We start from the raw sequence: 20,374 nt of genomic DNA on the forward strand, positions 1-20,374 counted from the left end.
GGCAGGACCAGCGCACTGAGCTTTCCTCAGTTCCCTGATCACTGCTTCCCCTAGGGGCTGCACGGACGTGTCAGCCGCTTCTGGGAGCTGCCCGGAACCGAACAGACTTTTAACTTCTTAGCGACCCCAGCTTCCCCCTTCAGCGGGGCGAGCCAGTGCTCATGGCTCCAGCTCCACGGGGCGCGCCTAGGCTTAGGGCTTCCGGCCCATGGTGTGTAGACTTGCCATGGGCCAGATGAAATGAAGCAGCGGGTAGGATCCGGCCTGCAGGTTCCCCATCCCCTGGTTTAAAATATCCTAAAATTCTCTAATCCTGATGGCTTAGCTCCTTCTAACTCCAACTCTAGTCCCACCCTCTCCAGCAGAACCCAAGGCCCCCTGTCTTTAATCATAATCACTCCTTTGGCATTGTAATTTCACAATTTAGCTGGAATAAAAATAATACCATGTGACTAGAGAACCCAATCATGCAGTGATAACAAACACACATGGTTAAATTTGCTTACATGATGAGTTATCTGAGCAATTACAAATAAGTTACAAACAAAGCTAAAATACTGACCTCTTCTAGCTGACAGCAAGTAATTTGTGAGAGTCACTGGCTAAAGTGATCACAGTAAATAGTACATTCAGTTACAGTCATTTGAGTGGGCTGGGCAGAAATCATTTGAAGGCATCTTCCCCTTTTTCTCCCCTTCCTATTTGTCTGGAAGGAATCTCTGCTCCAGTAATCCCATTTGCCTTTAGTATGCTAGAAACAGCAACTTAATTGTGATTCTTGTGACATGACAATGGTGCTTGTGACAGCAGTGAGAGAAAGAGCCTATGTGAGAGGATGTGTACCGCCCATCCACTGACTAGCTAAAGAAGGGTTAATCCCTGCTCTCCAAGTAATGCAGCTACCACAGCTTTCCATCTTCTGTGCAGAGACTGCCTTGAGTGAAGCCATGAGGGGAGAGCAGCTGGCTCAACTGGAGGGAACTGTCCTATCCAGAGGTGCAAAAAGAAGAGTCAGTGATGCATGAACCTATGAGGTACATCCTCTTCTTGAACAAAGGCACACCCTGACTGTAAGAAGCCCTTGCTGAGTTTTCTGAATTGACCATGGCTGCAGGATATCTGCTTAGTTCAACTCCATACCCTGAATTGTTGAGTCCCCAGTCTGATTTGAGTCATGTGACCTATCATAAATCATAAGAGAATTTTTATTTTAAGACTGACCTCTTCTAGTTGACAGGCCTTGATGACACTCTTATATCTGTATTCATCATAAGACACACCAAAGATTATGTTTTCTTTGATTGTTCCAGGCATGATCCAGGAAACTTGTGGAGAAAAGGAAATCCTTCCACTGTGCTTGATTTTACCTTCTGAAGGCTCCAACTCTCCCATTATCAACATCAAGAGAGAAGTCTGAAAATAATAAGCAGTTAATGTATCAGATCTACACACCTGTAACAGATGCTCAGCATATGCGAGTCATCTTAATAAATAGCTTGTACTCTATTACGATGTATTCATCCTGTGCAGAGAGTCCATATAAGCACCTATCCAACACCAAACTGTATTTAGTGGAGGCTTTGGTGGTGCATAGGGCCCTGTAAAGGCTTCTAAACTGGGATAAATTTCATTCTCAGTAAATGAGGACAGTAGTGTATAATGCCATGTAGCTTTTCTAGTATAGCAGCTGAGAATTCTGCATTCTGATCAGCTGGCAAACTGAACTGAGCAGATATTTGGCTAAGAAACAAAGATCAAAACAGCTTAGACCAGTGCAGTAAAACTAACAGTGGCATATAAGAGAGGCATTTTTTTCAAATTTACTTTACCAGTGAGACAGTTTCATTTGGGCATACCCATAACAGTTTGCATGAGCAATTGTGGTAGCTGCTTGATGTCTTGCATAGCTCAGCTCCACATCCTGTGTTATTGGGTCCCTCACCTGACTTAAGTCATGTGATGGTTGCACAGGCACATTTTATATTCAGGCCTGAGTGATTTAAGTGTGTGTGTGTGTGTGTGTGTGTGTGTGTGTGTGTGTGTGTGTGAGAGAGAGAGAGAGAGAGTGTGAATGAGTGAGTGGGAGGAGGTTATTATTCAATTTTGACATCACCAGTTATTTCGTTTAATGTCTTCCTCTATCCCACAACACAATGCAAAATGTGTTGCTTTTCATTGGTAGTAGAAGTCGCATGCAGGCTCAGAAATCTTTCCACCTGTGCAGCCTTGAAAAGTGTAACTTCTCGGTGGATGTTTAATTATTCACATAGGCAACTCAGTTTGATCTGATTTTTCTTCTGTAACTGTTAACTCCGCCACATGAATTCATGACATAAGTATGGCTAGTGTTTCGTATTTCTCTTCATAAAAGAATTGATTGTAATTTCAATACTGACATGTTATAATTTCAAAGTTAATCAGTAGCTAGTAGTAACCTTGCCTACACAGTGTTGGCTACCTGATCAAAGAACAGAATTGAGAAATACAAGGAAATATATGTTACAAGAGGCACACTAATGGTATTCTTATCACTAATAAATAATCAGCATAGCTGGGACTTGGTGGCCAAAAACTCCATAAATCTTCTTAAGTCACAATTTTATGGTGTGAAGTTCAGAGGAAGTTTGACAGATAGTAAAATAATCCTGGAGAATCTTGTGTGGTATATCATTCCCCTGTCCCAGAAGCTCAGTTCTCCAAAATGCCTGCTTCACCAGGTTAAACACTAGGTCCAATATTTCACAGGATTAAGCATTTAGAGTGTTTCACACATCCAGCATCTAACGGGTTGCTTTAATCCTATGTCTCTAATATAACTTCTAATTTGCTCAAACTAAAGTGTCTGCTGGTAAAACACTCCTAAAAAGTTGTCACACTTCTGCGGTTTTCCAAGTCCAGAAAAATGCCTTTTGCAGATACCAATTATAGACAAAAATAACGTATATTCTGTTTCTGTGGTTCATGGGTTTTGGTTATACCTTGATGAGCCAATAATAACTTTAGCCAAAAGGACAATAGTCCTTAAATGTTTTTGGGGGGGAAAAGCTTTCCTTTTCCTAAATTCTTGTATAATAGATTATTGTTTTAAGTAACTCAAGGAAATGGATTCTCTAGATGAAGACTATCATTAAGGGCAATTGTCCACTGAAACAATTTACTAAGGGTTGTGGCAGATTCTTCATCAATAGTAATTTTTAAATCAAGACTGAATGTTTTTTTTCTAAAAGATATATATATGCTAGTTCAAACAGGGATTATTTCAGGAAAGTTCTACAGCCTGTGTTATACAGGAGGTCAGACTAGATGATCGCAGTGGTCCCTTCTGGCCTCAGAATCTGTGAAACCGTATTTTATTTAAATTGTTAGTTTAAGATTATAAATACTGGATCAAGGGGAATAACCACATTAGACTAAAAGTGACTGGAATAACATGTTAAAATTGTTCTTCTGTTAGTTTCTGAGGAAAATGTTGTGTCCTTGCTTTACATACAGTCAAAAACACCAGCAGTAACTTTTTCATACTTGCATTTTATTATGCCTAGTCTACAATGCAATTCCCACTGGTATCAATACTTAAAAATAATGCATGAGATTGAAGCTGATGGGAGTTTTTCCACTGACTTCAATGGATCAAGGATTTTAACCAGTAAATATAATAACAGAAAATCAGGACTGGATAAAAAACAATTAGCTAACTAGCATCTGTCTTAGGAATACAATATCTGAGGTTGTATTTACTTGTATATGGCCTATATATATATATATATATATATATATATATATATATATATATATACATATATATACACACACACACTCTAGTATATTGCCCTAGCATGAAAAATACTATAGAAGTCCTTTGGCCTTTCCATTCAAACTAGAGGCTTTGACATAGCTTAGGCAGAGAGCATAGCATGGGAAGAAGATAATCAGGTATGTTGCAATAAATTAATACCATATTATAGTTAAAACAAGAACAATTTAATCATATTATAAAACACTTTTGCCAAACAATATTTTATATTTTATCAGTGAGGTACAAATTGGAATACCTTGCCTGCCCCAGTAGATCCAGAAACAGTTAACAGCTCTCCTTTTTCAATTTTAAAGTTGATATCTTTAAGAACAGGAGTTCCATGAAGTGGAAAGTTACTAAAGAGGAGATTATTATCATTGCTGGAAACTTTTCTGCTCTCCTGCTTTGCTTTTATAAATATCTCCCCAATTCCCTGCAAAAACATTAGACAGGCAATAAATAGAAGACAGACATATGCAGATATGTATACAATATTGTAGAGCTGTATTTTTTTTTTAATCCAGGTAAGGTAGGTGCATACTTTTCTTAACATTTGGTTTCTTAGATCTACATGATTTCATTATTACATTTTTGAAATAATAAATTTATTAATGATCTTTACAATTAACTTGGCTTTTTGCTAAAGTTGGAGCGATAAGTGCAGGCACCTTTAACTTTGCTGTTTTTTCCAGCGTCAATACAGCTTTGGAGACTGATACCAGCATGGGAGCAGAATCAATCGGGAATAAGCAGTGAGATGCTGCCAAAACGCAAACAAGTGCTTCCTCCAAAATTTCCATCTTGGCGTAATTTGACATGTTTAAATGTGATTTTCCCAAGGTAGCACACTTTCTCACCCATCACAGGCCCCAGAAAGCAGTCTTCCCTAATAGAAGTGGGCAGCCAACGGAGAGAGCAAGTTTTCCCTAACTAAGGGATTGGTCAACAGACAATGCTAAACTAGGGCAGGGGCCCTGGGATTAGAGCAGATGATCCAGAAAAAGGTTGTGGGGTTTTATTTTTGTTTTGTTTTATTCTATGTAATTAATGGGAAAAAATCTGAATTTAAAAAATATTTCTAGTAATTTTATTTTTTTTGTTTAAGTTCTAACCTCATCCCAGAAGGCTGTTACTTTTTCCAGCTCAACACCAGTTGTTGTTAAATTATACTCCAGAGTTTTATATTCTTCTTTTTGCAAGAAATCCTGTAGGTGCAATGACAATAGATTACAGCAAAGGGTATTAGACTACACCATGACACACAAACAGATAATACACAGCACAGGTAACCAGTGCATTTATATCAACTTCAGCAGCATTAGCGGATATTCAGTCTTATCATTGTATTTTTGTGTTCTAGTGCAAAGGAGATGAATATATTTTGTGTGTAGTGTGTTTCCTTATCTGTTGGAAGCACAAGGAAGTTGCTTGTGAAGATGGAGACTCTGTCACCACCAGTGGAAATGTACTGTATGGGCATCAGAGTCTGATTAAGAGTGATTATAAAAACTTGGTATATCCTTGGTTTTAAGGGCTTACATTGGGCAATGTCATGCAACCAGTCAAAATCCTTGTTAAACAAATAGTTCGAAATATTGTTAAGCAAAGAAACAAACCACTTATCTGTTCTTTCTCACTTACCCCATGACTGCAAAAAAATTGAGTTAATTAGCAAAGTATTTCCACCAACAAGGAAAGTTTTGTATAACAGATCTTTGCTACTGCAGTTTTAAGGTTGTATAATTAAAATGGCAGAAGTATTTGTAGGACTAGAGTCTTAGGCACCTAAATTTATTCTTTAGGTAATACCTATATGGTGATTTAGGCAAGGACAGCTTCGCTCCCTGTCAGCCAGACGCATAAGGATTGCCAGCTGTCTAATCTCACAAACTCAAACACCCCTGCCGCATCACCTGCCCTGCTTCTGCCCAGAGGCCCCACCCCTCCCCTGCCCCTTTTCTGAGGCCCTGCCCCACTCACTCCATCCGCTCTCCCTCTGTCTCTCTCTCTCCTCCACCCTCACTCACTTTCACCAGGCTGTGGTAGGAGGTTGGAGTGCAGGATGGGGTGCGGGCTCTGGGCTGAGAGGTAGGGCCGAGAAGTTCGGAGTATGGGAAGGAACTGTGGGCTGAGCCTGGCGCAGGGAGTTAGGGTTCAGGAGGAGGTGCAGCATGCAAGCTCTGGGAGAGAGTTTGGGTGCAGGAGGGGGCTAGGGTAGGGGGTTGGAGTGCAGGAGGGGGTGCAGGCTCCAGTCGGGAGACGCTTACCTCAGGCAGCTCCTGGGTGGTGGCACAGCAGGGCTAAGGCGGGCTCCCTATCTGTCCTTGCCCCGTGCCGCTCCCAGAAGTGGCTGTCACGTCCCTGTGGCCCCTGTGGGGGGGAGGGGACTCTGCACACTGCCCACACATGCAAGAACTGACCCCACAGCTCCCATTGGCCACACTTTGTGGCCGACGGGAGCTGCAGAGTCGGCACTGGGGATGGGGGCAGCACACAGCACTGCCCACCCCTCACCCCAAGGGGCCGCAGGGATGTACCAGCCACTTTCTGGGGCAGCATGGAGTCAGGGCAGGCAGGGAGCCTGCCTTAGCCCCACTGTGCCAACAGACTTCAGCAGCTAAAATCTTCAAGTTCAGCTTTAGGAGCCTCCAGGAGATAGGGCCCAATTCCAGAAGGCAACCCTACAGACAGACCTTTAAATACTTCCTGCCCTGGTCCAGTGTGGGGTTTGTCCTTTCTGTCATAGATCTGGATCTCAAACACTGCAGTTTAGATTTGATCCTTTGCAAAGTGCAGAGATCAGACCAGCATGAAATCCAGATCAGAGTTACCCCTGTCCAGCCCTCTATTGTCCCTGGTCCTCTCTTTCTCCCATCCCCTACTCAACTCAAACAAACAAAAAGCCAGTTTAGGACTGTTCTAATCCCATATTATGATTCAGGTCTATTTATAAGTACTAGCTCACACATTCTTATCACATTAATTATAAACATGTATTAAATAACTTTAACAAAAAAAATTGAGTGAGCTGATGAGATTTGGACAAAAAAAACTACAAGAATTCCAAGGGAGATCTGAAACAGCATTTTTAAGTGATCCATCTCATAAGACCCCATCTTGAATTCACTGCACACATCCAAAACTACTGTTGACATCAGTGGGTGTTTGAGGTATGCAAGGATTGCCCCTTGTCATGTTTAAATTCTGCTGAAAGATTTATTCTACAGGCAAGAGGCAATAACTTGGACGTGCTTCCCTTTTAAACAGTGTGGTTCTGAGGTGACTTTAGATCAGAAAATCTTTTTCATATATATATACACTGACTGGGGAACTATATGCAAAATGCTGAGACTTACAACATTTAATGAAGTTCCATAAAAGCAATTCATGTTATATGATGAAAGAGCATCAATGCTGTGTGCTTTTGATGATGGATTGACAAAATAAGGTACTATAAAGGATTAGGTTTTGTAGCTGGAAGGATATTTGTTTATGTACAGTACCTGTATTTTGTTGATTGCTCCAAGAGAGTCATACCATGTCTGCACAGCCCAGGGGAACTGCCTAGTGATTGTCATTCGAAGAACAATGCAGAATGAGATGGTGGTAAATATTTGTCGGAGGATAATTCCATGCTCCAGCGCATAGGGAAGCACAGCCAAAAACACCACAAAAAAACCTGAGAAGAAGAAGGCTGAACTGTTGAAATATCTCACATATGCAGCTTTTCGGGTCAGTTTCAGTTCAGCTCTGTCAAAAAAAGAAGTGTAAAGATTCATTGCTCATAGTGACAGAAAGGTGGGTGAAAAATTTAGTGACATAGGCTTAACTATGTGTCCATGTTTGTGATTACTTTCCAAGACTACCGAAGAAGTGACCCAGTTCCTACTATTAGGGTGAAAGCTTAAGGGAAGGGAAGCAGATACACTTATGCAACTCCCACTGGCATTTCTCAGGGCATAATTTTGCCCACTAAGTCTATACTCTGTCTTCATATAAAATACTCCAACATCTAGCAAAACAGATTTTAAAATGGACAGGGCATAACAATTTTTTTTCTGGGGATGTGGGTATATTCAAATGTATCTTTCTGTAACTCAGAAACAGGATTCTCCTGTTGCCCTGACCTATTAGTAACTGTTGGAAGCATACTGACTGCTGCAGATTAATTAATATTGAGTGGTAGGTGTGTCTCACTTTATATTCAGGACTGAATATAAAGGAGGTGAAATAGTCGTCTGGTAGCGTGAGCGTGTGAAACGGACGGGTCCTGAAAGAAGACACCCTAGAGCAGCAAGCCAAGGCTAGGGGTTATGTAGTGTTATTTTGGCATTACCTTTTTGTTAATAAAACTAGACTGTAGGAGAGGTGAGGTAAGCTATAAACAAGGGTATATCTTTTGTTTGGAGATGGACAGGGACTCAAGCCTTCACTCCCAGTGATGCTTGCTATTTCTATAAACACTTTCTCTTTGGCAATGATATACCATGCAACTAACCTTATCTGCCCATCAGAAATTTATGTTCAGAAAAACTCCTGTTCTTGCAATTGCACCTTTACCATTTCTACTTCTTTCCAGGCTATCTCAACCCAAGTGTGTGTGCTCTCAAATATTTCCAGAGAAAAGGTGCCTGCATGTTAATCAACTGGAGTGTACAAAGTTTGATGTAAAAGCATCATAGGAAAAATGTAAATATGTTTTCATTGAAAACATGACAATAGGATTCAGAAAACATTTCAAGAAACCAGCATCTGATTAAGAAGTCAATGGACTCTTCACAAGAGATGTGAGTGCAATGTAGGTAAATGAGAGCCATGTTGCAGATGAGAGATCTGCAGTGCAGGCTGGACAGGAGATTTTTTTCTGGGAATTTATGCTTTGAGAGTAATTGATCTATTCTGAGAAGCTGGTGTTGGATATTAAGCACAAAGCAAGCCTGAAAATCTTAGCAAAATATTTGTTTGTTGTGTTTTTAACACAAGCCTGATCAAAGTCATAGGTGAACACAGACAAAAAGTTGGATATAGAACCCAACAATACAAACTGCTCTCTTTTGTCTTGGGCCTAGCTCTGAAGTCCTTACTGAGTCAGATCAAACTTGCTGCTTTGGGAATGCAAGTAAACTCACAAAAATAGGCTCAATTCCTTTCCCTCTGACAAAATGTGAACCAAGCAGCAGCATCTCCTGTTCCCTCAGACTCCTAAAATCATGTACAGCTAGAGTTAAATTCACAAAGAAACATGAGAATGCTCAGTGTCATCATGCCTAACTTTTAGGTGCGTAGAAAATCACCAGGATTCAAAAAGCTGGGGTTGGGTGCCTAGACTCCCTGTACAATGAACAGGGAGAGACAGGTGCCTTAGAATGGGATTCGCAAAAGCCAGCATTTCAGGCAGCCCCCTGCCTAAACTAGCCAATGGAGGTGCCAGACTAAGAGGTGTGTGCTAAGCCCCACATCTCTTGGAGACAGTCACCTAAGTCTTTGCTGCAGGAAGGCATCTCCCTCTGCTTGGGATTCTCAGCTGCCAGCCCTCTCTTGACATTTGGTGCCTATGCTGTTTTTGCAAGAAGCAGTGTGGCAGGAAGGAGGGATTCCTCATAACTTTTAGGCAGTAGTTAGATTTCTCATCTGTGATGTGGGAGACCTGCACTTCAAGCCCCCTCTCCACCCGGGAGGGAGAAAGATTTGAACAGGGATCTGTCACCTCTCAGGTGAGTTCACTGGATTATGGGATATTCTGACGCTGGACTCCCTCACTCTCTCCTGTTGAAGGGTGCACTGCGGCTCAATAATGAAAGGATTGTTGGGCCAGAGAGAGAAGGGAAGAATGCTCTCAGGGCCAGGCTACAAAGTCAGTCATGTGAGAGGGATGGGAGACACAGGGCCAGTCCCCTGATACAATGACTTTTTAAAAGTATCAGAGGGGTAGCCATGTTAGTCTGGATCTGTAAAAGCAGCAAAGAGTCCTGTGGCACCTTATAGACTAACAGACATTTTGGAGCATGAGCTTTCGTGGGTGAATACCCACTTCGTCAGATGCATGTAGTGGAAATTTCCAGGGGCAGGTATATATATGCAGGCAAGCTAGAGATAATGAGGTAGTTCAATCTGGGAGGATGAGGCCCTGTTCTAGCAGTTGAAGTGTGAAAACCAAGGGAGGAGAAACTGGTTCTGTAATTGGCAAGCCATTCACAGTCTTTGTTTAATCCTGAGCTGATGGTGTCAAATTTGCAGATGAACTGAAGCTCAGCAGTTTCTCTTTGAAGTCTGGTTCTGAAGTTTTTTTGCTGCAGGATGGCCACCTTAAGGTCTGCTATAGTGTGGCCAGGGAGGTTGAAGTGTTCTCCTACAGATTTTTATATATTGCCATTCCTAATATCTGATTTGTGTCCATTTATCCTTTTCCATAGAGACTGTCCAGTTTGGCCGATGTACATAGCAGAGGGGCATTGCTGGCATATGATGGCGTATATTACATTGGTGGACATGCAGGTGAATGAACCGGTGATGGTGTGGCTGATCTGGTTAGGTCCTGTGATGGTGTCGCTGGTGTAGATATGTGGGCAGAGTTGGCATCGAGGTTTGTTGCATGGATTGGTTCCTGAGCTAGAGTTACTATGGTGCGGTGTGCAGTTACTGGTGAGAATATGTTTTAGGTTGGCAGGTTGCCTATGGGCGAGGACTGGCCTGCCACCCAAGGCCTGTGAAAGTGTGGGATCATTGTCCAGGATGGGTTGTAGGTCCCTGATGATGCGTTGGAGAGGTTTTAGCTGGGGACTGTATGTGATGGCCAGTGGAGTCCTGTTGGTTTCTTTCTTGGGTTTGTCTTGCAGTAGGAGGCTTCTGGGTACACATCTGGCTCTGTTGATCTGTTTCCTTATTTCCTCATGCGAGTATTGTAGTTTTGAGAATGCTTGGTGGAGATTTTGTAGGTGTTGGTCTCTGTCTGTGGGGTTAGAGCAGATGCGGTTGTACCTCAGTGCTTGGCTGTAGACAATGGATCATGTGATGTGCCCGGGATGGAAGCTGGAGGCATGAAGGTAGGCATAGCGGTCGGTAGGTTTTCGGTATAGGGTGGTAGTAATGTGACCATCACTTATTTGCACCGTAGTGTCTAGGAAGTGGACCTCCCGTGTAGATTGGTCCAGGCTGAGATTGATGGGGGGGTGGAAGCTGTTGAAATCGTGGTGGAATTTTTCCAGAGACCCCTTCCCATGGGTCCAGATGATGAAGATGTCATCAATGTAGCGTAGGTAGAGAAGGGGCATGAGTGGACGAGAGCTGAGGAAGCGTTGTTCCAGGTCAGCCATAAAAATATTGGCATATTGTGGGGCCATGCTGGTGCCCATAGCTGTGCCACTGATCTGGAGATATATATTGTCATTAAATTTGAAATAGTTGTGTGTGAGGATAAAGATTGAACTGATTGAACTACCTCATTATCTCTAGCTTGCCTGCATATATATACCTCCCCCTGGAAATTTCCACTACATGCATCTGATGAAGTGGGTATTCACCCACGAAAACTCATGCTCCAAAACGTCTGTTAGTCTATAAGGTGCCACAGGACTCTTTGCTGTTTTTAAAAGTACTTATCCACAGGGGAACATTCTTCAACATGAGAGACTGAGGAAGCCCCAGATCAGATTAGCACAGAGCCCAGTGGCTAGAGGTCTCACCTGAGAAGTGGGAAACCCCCATTCAAATCCCTTTTTCCCTTGAGGTGGAGGGGGAATTTGAACTAGGGATCTCCCACATGACAGGGGAGAAACCTAGTCACTGTGCTAAAAGTTATGCAGGAGATTTGGTAAGCAAGCTCTCAGTCCATTTACTGGATCAGGCCCCACAGGTGAGTTAGGCAAGAAGCACCTATCTTACCCCAGTTTCTGCATCACTCTGGGGCTTAAGTGTCCAGATGCCTGGCCTGGGTCTGCAGTGTGCATGCTCACAGGCAAAAACATAGGATCCCAGGGAAATTTTTACTGCAAAAAGGGTTCAGCAGCATCTGAGAGGGGGATTGTGAATCCCAGTGGAGCCTTATTCTGAGATTTAGACACCTAAAATGGAAGTTGGGCACCTAACTCCTTTTGTCACTTTAACCCCTAATCTCTATAAATTAGGAGCCTGCAGTTTTGAGCAGCATGGCTGGGCAGGGATAGAGAGTGGCTGAAATAAGTCACTTACCAAGGTGTTATCCCCTACAAAGCCACAAGATTATTCCCACAATGATAGTTGTCAGAAATCTCTCACATGGCATCTTACTCCTCTGTCAAATTTGCCCAGAAGGGGCCTTGGGCCAGGCATGCTTGAGAAACCAAAAGAAGTATGACTCTTAAAGGAGTCATTTTACCACAGTTGATGGGCAGGGAGGTCCAGAACCTAATAGAGAGGGACTCAGCCCCTGAGCTAATGTTCTGAAAAGGGTAGAGTTTCTCTACAACTCCTTGCCAGCAAGAAGCATCACACCTCTACCTGTTCTGTAGCGGGAAAACCTTGTCCAGAATGATTTGGAGGAAATTCAGGAACTTTCCCAGTTTTCCAGCCTTTCTATGGCAGGAGTGTAGGATTTGGCCCTCTGTCCTTATTGAGATAAAATTCTTACTGAGGGCAGGGATTGGGCCCATTATCTTCATGTGGATTTAACAGCAACAGGGAGCTGAGGCTATTCCCTTCTAGATATGTTAGGTTTTGTACATCTTTCTTAGTGATGGCATCCATAAAAAGTGGAAAATTTAGATCAACTGGTATGCTGCTTTAGAGAACTGCCAGCAGAAGAGACCCTTTTATAAAAGTTTTTAGCAAACATAAGTTTGACAAGTACAGCAACAATACAAAGAGTCAAAGAATGGAGAGGAAAAGAGGAGGTGGGGGAGGGAGAAGAGAAGCATCAGGGACTAAAGTGAAAAGGAGGAAACTAAATTCCTAGGAAAAACCTGAATTTGGGGGTGGGATGCGGGAAAGAAGTATATAACACAAAAAACACTGCTTCGTAGGTATGTAGAAAAAAAAAACCTCTAGGACTATGTGAAACACGTTAGAGAACAACAGTTTCTTATCTCCTTGTGCTAAACTGCAAGGAGCTTTCTGATAGCAGTGCCATAATATGGTAGAAATAGGCACCCTTTACTGCACTATTTCAACCTTAGATGTCTGAGTTTAATCATTCAGTGAATATACGTCATCACAGATGTTTCTCGTCACTGGAGCTCCCAGGATCTTTAGTAATAGGAATTCTGTGTCTCTAGAAGCTCACTAACCTTTTAAAATCCAAAATGGTTTGGAACAAGCTTGCCTGGGAGACTACCTGTGTTTTCATATCCTATTGAAACAGTTGTAAAAAGCATAGATGCCAAAATTGCCTTGTTTTATATGAAAGGGGACTGCTCAAAAGATTGTGGTGATGATTTTGTTTTTTCCTATGAGGGCACCTGAATTTTTAGAATTCACTTCCTCTCTTGCTCTGCCAGAGCCCAGAATTTTTTTTTAAGCTGTCAGGACATCTTGATTTGTTACAGAGGCCATGCCATTTCTCTGGCATTTCAGGGATGTGTAGACGTGTTGTTCAGATGCCTGTTGTGGAGGAGATTTATCTTTAATATGAACTCATCTGTGTCTTTAAGGCACAGCCTGTGTTGGTGGCAGTGCAGAGCCATATCATTCCAGAGGAGCGTGCCTACGCTACACACTTTCAAGGTAGCTAGCACTGTTGGCTGGTGTGTAGATGAACAGGTAAAGGCCCCATTTGCTGCTCTGTGGGGTGGCCAAAGAGGGAAGAAAGTGTATGTGAGGTAAGATGATTTCATGACATTTCTGCCATTTTCTCTTAAAGAAACGTCATACATAACTTAACAAAAATTATTAAACCAATAGGGTTCTTTAAAAACTTAATAGGATCAATAAACCTGTAGAATATAATACAGAATAGCCTTTTTATAGATCTGTGCAACATTCAGTTGTAAGGATATACATCTCTGTTCATTTCTTTAGTACTTACAGGGTGCGGCCCAAATCTCACAAGAACAACTCATGAGTTTTTGGCTCTATGATATCTAAGACCTAGCTTTGATTCAGCCTGGAACCTGAACCTCAGCCAGCCCTAATTCAGATCTGGATCCAAACTCAGCCTCTCAGCCCATATTGAATCAAAATAGATTACAGGCACCATCATTTTCAAGGACTTCTCTGCACTGAAAGAAACAAGCGCTGCACTTTATGTGTTGCCTTTTAAAAGGCACAACATAAGCAGCTGAACAATAAGGATATGTTTGGGTAATAATATTATTTCATTCCTTTTATTTACATGAAATATGGTCCTTACATTTCTCTGTTCTTTTTTGTTATTTTCCCATCCACACACATGAAGCTTAATTCCTACTCTTTCTGTGGGACTAGATGCACTACTCCGATAGGTTTGACACAAGAGTAACCCACTGGACCGCATGTGTTATGTCTCTTCCTCCCCATCATGCCCAATCTGTGCCAGTTATGAATCTGGTACAGCTCTCCTTAGGGAGCCTGGCTCTGTAGCTCAAACTGTAGTGATTTATACTTTCAGCTCTGGAAGTTAAAATGGGCAGTTGCACAAAGATTTCCCAGATTATCACATTTATAAATTCAGTATGGCCACGTAAAGCAGGAGTACTTCTAACTCTTAAACATGACATGACCCCAACAGTCTTGTATTACAAGATTTGAAGGGGTCTTTAATGAAGTCCATGCAAAATAGCTACAGAGGATTCATACCTCTGCTTAAGAACTGGAAGAAAGCCTTGAATAATCATAAACGCACAGACACCATTTTTTTTTGTAGGGTGAGGAATAGGTTAGCTAGAAACAAATACAAATGCTAGGATTGTCTTTACCTGTACCTGTTAAATGGTAACATTGAAAGTCAGAGTTACAAATAGCTAAGCAGTCAGGTCTTCTGATTATTTTTCCATAACCGTGAAAGTTTTAGAGATAAAAAAACAGCTGTTTCCAAGCCCAGAAAGGGAGTTTTTCTGTGCATTCCTTTTATAATACATGAAACACCATCTGAGGGGGCTAGCTGCTTTATACAGCAAGATGGAAATAACAGACCAATGGACCATCTCCACTCATGCCCTGTCAGTAAGGGTTGCTTATATCAAATGCTTTGGAAAAAGCAAAAAACAGAACCACAAAACTTCCATAATGCACTTGATAAATTGGGGGGAAATGAAACCACAGTGAGGGAATGTTCCTCTCACCTGCTGCTGATGGCCCGTTTATGAAGAATGAATATTTATGCATCTTGTTTGCTAACTAATGTAACCGTGGATGCTATTCATAGGCATCTAAGAATTTTAATCTTTTTTTAACCTTATAGAAATGAGACTGACTAATACACTTACTCTCGAAGGCTTTCAATCATTTTTTCCATTGCATCTTCCCAACAATAAGCTTTAACTGACTGTATGTTCTCAATTATTTCTGAGGTGATCACAAGTCTCTCATTTGTCTTTCCTCCCCTCCTGTCTCTGTAAAATAATAAGGCATTACATAATAATAGTGAACAATACTGTGCATTAAAAGACTAATAATTAATGCATTATGAAGAAAACAAACTCCAGGAAATATGACTCACAAAGCTGATAGTGAGTCTTAATATTTTATACAATTTCTCACTAGTTTCCACATATTAAAAACTTAATTTTTAATATTTACACACTCAATGTTAATAAATAAGACCCTGAAACTACATTCTTTGCACTCTCCAAATTCTGATTAAGAGGCAAGTGAAGTTCACAAGGAATGTAGGGTCATGCCTTCTCTGCCATTTTATGGGGCAAATTGTGCTCATTTTACTCATTTGTGACATATCAGTGGGAATTCCGGTGTAAGATAAGTACAATTTGGCTTTGTGTATGTTCACAATAGTATCTTTTTATCTTCAGAATTCGATCTTATTTTTAAACATTGTTCATTAAGAAAAAGGGATTAAATTCAGCCCTGGATGAACGCCACTGTCTTCAAGGGGGAACCTCCATTGACTTTGGGGATGAATTTGGCTCAACGAACTTAACTAAAGTCATTTTTGTATCTTATTTCCTGTATTCTGATGTGTGTCCCCGCTCTCCCAATCTCCAGTTTGCTTTTTAATATCCTTTTCTTCCATTATTTCCCTCTGACTTCCTTCATTTTTCTTTCAATTTTATTTATTTTATGAAGATGCAAAAAGAAAGTTGAGATCTTGCTTTGCAAGGCAATGGCTATAAACACAGTTGCAAAGCAAACAACCAAAACCTATATAAATACTGATATTTGGAAACAGGACCAGATTTTGTGCTTATCAATGGAGTCCCATTGATTTCAGTCAGGAATATCCTCCATATGTGAAATAATCTTACAAATGAATCATAAGACTACCAATTAATTATTAATTAGTTGATTAAAGAAACACATCATATTAGCCCAATAATATTTTTCTACTTTTCTCCAAGTTCGTCTATTGTGTTTTCGTTACTTCAGGTATCTTTTCTGTAATCCTCTCCTCAGAAAAGCAGACTCTAACAGAGTAACATTTTTAAGTGAGGACCATAAATCTCATAAAGCAATATGCCTTGTGAAAACATACAATTATTTAGAACATCTTTAAAATTTTGTCACCTGTACTTCATCATCTTTCGTCCTAGCCAGGCTTGGAAAAGGGCCATGATTATCAGAAAGGCAAATCCACAAAATGCTGAGGGCCCTAACATGTCCAACAGCAGTCCCATCAGTAGCACCACTTGTAAAGGTGCAATCCATACAAAATGAGCCAGTGCTAGCCCCTGCAAAAATCCACAGCAAAAAAACTCAGGCAATATGAAAGAGAGAGGAGCTATTGAGGTGATACTCTGAACAATTTTCACAAAGAATAGGAAAAGAATTTCTAGTAGTAAAACAAGTTCACAGAGGAGATTTTGTGGTTCTGAGCACATAGCAATGTGGGTGTTAATTACACTGAGGACATACCAATGCATATATACATTCCATACATGAGCTTTGTTTTTTTCAAGGGACAAAGTTCAGTTCACAATTCTCCTCAAAGCTGTATAAATACAAGGTGAAATCCAGGCCCCATATAGGCCTGTAGAAGTTTTGCTATTGACTTCAAAGGGACCAGGATTCCTCCTTGCCCCCTCCCTTGTATGTTTTCAATCACTGCCAGATGAGACAAGATATATGAAAGAACCTATGAACAATTATTTAAATTGTTATGGAAAGAAACTTATTTTGTTGAAAGAGTGACTAAGACTGTATATGCAATTAATTCAAAGCAGCCTGCTCCCTATATGGTCATCTCCCTCGTTTGTTTTTCCTGGGATGGATTTAGGGCCAACTCCTGTAGTCCTGAGGGCCAAATAATGCCACAGATGATGCACACCCTGAGAAACCAAAAACTTCACAATCATTAGGCAATAATAGCTGGTACGTGCAGAGAGGGAGTGGGGGAGATGTACAAGCAGCATAGAATTTCCCTCTGTGGGTTGGCCAGCTCTATGGTTTTGGAAGCAGGGGCATGCAGGTGGGATCAGTTGATGGGAGGGGGAAGGGGGAGGAGATAGCTGATGCCTGCAGCATCCTGGCCCTAGAGACTAATAGCTATTTGCCATACAAGATGTATGGTGGGGGTAAAAGTCAGTATCATACTAGTATTTGTATGACAGCATAGGTCCTGAGGGATCCATGCTATTAAGGGGTTTGGAGAGGGATGCACAAGGTAGTATTTGTCTAGCAAAGGGTTTTTACTTGTATCCATAACCACAATAGTTGATTATCTCCTGAGTATCACATGAGTAGTTTTACTTTTCCTGTCTTTCTCACATCTCAGCTTTATGTAGGTGGAAGTGGCATACCTCTCCTCCCAATAGGATGGTCCAACAGACACTCTGACTTGAAATTCATATATTTTCTAGACCCTTCCATCAACTGAGCAACATACAGTACTGTACAAGCCACATGCTACTACTAGCACCTTAGTTTTCCAGGTTTGTGCTGCTATCTCGCTGTCTTAGGTACAGGAGATGGGAGAAGATATGGTCTGAATCAGCCTCTCCCTGACTACACACCCACACATCATGTAAGTGGGAATGCAGTTTGGGATTTTCTTAAGGTGAGCACAGCTCACCAGAGGTGGCCATTTATTGCCATTACTTGACTGCAGCCATGGAGATGCTAACACTTCTAGAACTGTTTGAAGTTTTGCAGTCACTCACTTTTGTTTCTGTGATACAACAAATACAGGAGCTTAAACAAGCAGTAACATACCTCATCAAATTTGTTCAGATTGTTGGAAAGGAGACTAATGAGTTGTCCAGTGCTTATTTTATCTAGGACTCTGCTTGACAGTTTTAATGTCTGCAAAATAATACAAAACAGTAGATGAATGGCCTTGTAACTTACTTGAATAAAAGAGAACAAATAGAAATAAAAATATTAATAAACAGCCAGTGAAACAGTAATACAACATTTCATTTATCATCTTTGTTACAAAGAAAAACACTTATTAAATCCCTTTTATTTATGTCACTAAAGTTTAATGTGTTCATTAGATTACTTTGCAAATATTGACTTTTTTTTAAACCTAGCTTTTACTTTGTTACATATTTCTATATGTAAGGCAAGACTGAATTACACGTGAATCCAGAGTGTTTCTGTGTCCCAAATGCTCTACAGCAGTGGTTTGTGCAGGGAAAGCCCCTGGCAGGCTGGGCCAGTTTGTTTACATGCCGCGTCCGCAGGTTTGGCCGATCGCAGCACCCGGTGGCCACAGTTCTCTGCTCCAGGCCAATGGGAGCGACTGGAAGTGACACGGTCCGAGGGACGTACTGGCCGCTGCTTCCAGCAGCTCCCATTGGCCTGGAGCAGCGAACCACGGCCACTGGGAGCCACGATCAGCCGAACCTGCAGACGTGGCAGGTAAACCGGCCCGGCCCTCCGGGGGCCTTCCCTGTACAAGCAGTGAAACAAGTTTGGGAACCACTGCTCTACAGTGAACATCTTCACAAGAATTTCTTGACAGACATGGTGAAATTTGCAATGAGGAGCAGTGGCAACTCCATAGTTAAAGTTGGGTTCTATTTTGCACTTAACATGGGATTTCAACTACTATGTTTTTATATAAAATCCATGCCCGACCTGTCCCAAATTTTCAGCACAAAATCTCTGAGTAAAGCTTGAAACTTCTGAGTATTTTCCCATAAATCTATTAATGAGTTTCTAATTTATAATTAGTTAACAATTAGTGTTTTAAAGTTCGTATTCTGAGTCTTATGTTTTTTCAGCCTCATATAGCTTAAAAATAACAACTGTAGAAAGTCAGAAATGTGGGTGGGGGGGGTGTGGGAATTGGTCTGGAGTTATATAATTGCTTTTACTACAAGAAGAAAACAATTACCACTATTCATCACGTAACTACATCTTTATGCTAAACAGTTAGCTAAAGGAGAACAAGATTTACTTGGCTACTTCTTCTCTTTGACAAGGTATGCAGAAAGCTTTTTGAATAGTTTAGGGGAGGAATATAACACAACCTTTTGACATATGCCCCCAGTAATGTTCTTGGAATCCAAAACTGATGATTGACACTTGTTGCATGGGGAATGGATCTTACTAGCCCAGGAGCTTTTGTATTGCATCAGAGAAGAAAATTTTCAACAAAATAGCAAGATTTCCATTGTTCAGGAGATTTGCTCAACAGTTTCACAAAGCAAAAACTACTGTGCTGAAGATTCTGTTCTTCACCAAACCAGTGGCTCACTTCGGCTAGCAGGTCAAGTGTATGAGTATGTTTGGGGACTCCAGAAGCATAGAGTCTAAGACTACATCTACACTGGCATTTCTGTCAGTATAACTTATGTTGCTCAGAGGTGTAAAAACACCACCTCTCTGCATGACATAAGTTACACCGACAGAAGAACCGGTGTGGACAGCGCCATGACAGCAGGAGACAACTTTTGTTTTGACATAGCTACCACCGTTTATTGGGAGTGGTTTAATTATGTTGATGGCAGAGCTGTCTTCTTTCGGCATAGAGTGGCTACACGAGCAATCTTACAGCGGCACAGCTGCATCTGTACAACTGTGCCATTGTAACCCTGCTAGTATAGATGTGGCCTAAGACTACCACTGGATGTGATCTGAAAAGTATATCTTCGCAGCTAGTTTTGATAGCTTTTTATCTAGGGATAATTGTTTCCGCACTGATTTGATTATAATGGGGGACATGGTCTTTTGTTATGTAAGTACATTATCATATAGCTGTCAAAATGTGATTGTGCACAAGATATTCTTGGTCGAAGGTAATTTTGAATAGGTAAGGAGAATCATCAGGATTTTACAACAGGAATGAGCTATGATCTAAAAACTATTCCAGCACAATCTCTCTTCCACACACATATACTTCCATCAGCAATGCACTGTATTAGCTCAAAATCTGCCTGTTTTCAGTATGTAGCATATGAATAACTCATGAATTTGGCTAAATATAGCCGTGTTTGGTAAAAATCACTGTCCTTTTGAGATTTTCACATTTTCAAAACACAGAGCACATGAACATCTGTTACTAAACAC

At 41.2% G+C, this 20,374-nt stretch overlaps 1 protein-coding gene across 1 annotated transcript in view; it reads right to left on the reverse strand.

The window, feature by feature from the left end:
* Nucleotides 1-20,374, reverse strand: part of CFTR (CF transmembrane conductance regulator) — a 142,405-nt gene that overhangs the window by 95,140 nt on the left and 26,891 nt on the right. Inside the window, exons 5-11 of the mRNA XM_050936035.1 lie at nt 18,071-18,160; nt 16,427-16,590; nt 15,172-15,297; nt 7,300-7,546; nt 4,909-5,001; nt 4,053-4,229; nt 1,222-1,413 (exon numbers count right to left, since the gene is read on the reverse strand). Coding sequence (XP_050791992.1) covers nt 1,222-1,413; nt 4,053-4,229; nt 4,909-5,001; nt 7,300-7,546; nt 15,172-15,297; nt 16,427-16,590; nt 18,071-18,160 — 1,089 coding nt within the window. The remainder of the gene's footprint in view (nt 1-1,221; nt 1,414-4,052; nt 4,230-4,908; nt 5,002-7,299; nt 7,547-15,171; nt 15,298-16,426; nt 16,591-18,070; nt 18,161-20,374) is intronic.

This window comes from Gopherus flavomarginatus, chromosome 1, assembly GCF_025201925.1.
Source record: "Gopherus flavomarginatus isolate rGopFla2 chromosome 1, rGopFla2.mat.asm, whole genome shotgun sequence".
Classification (NCBI taxonomy): domain Eukaryota; kingdom Metazoa; phylum Chordata; order Testudines; family Testudinidae; genus Gopherus; species Gopherus flavomarginatus.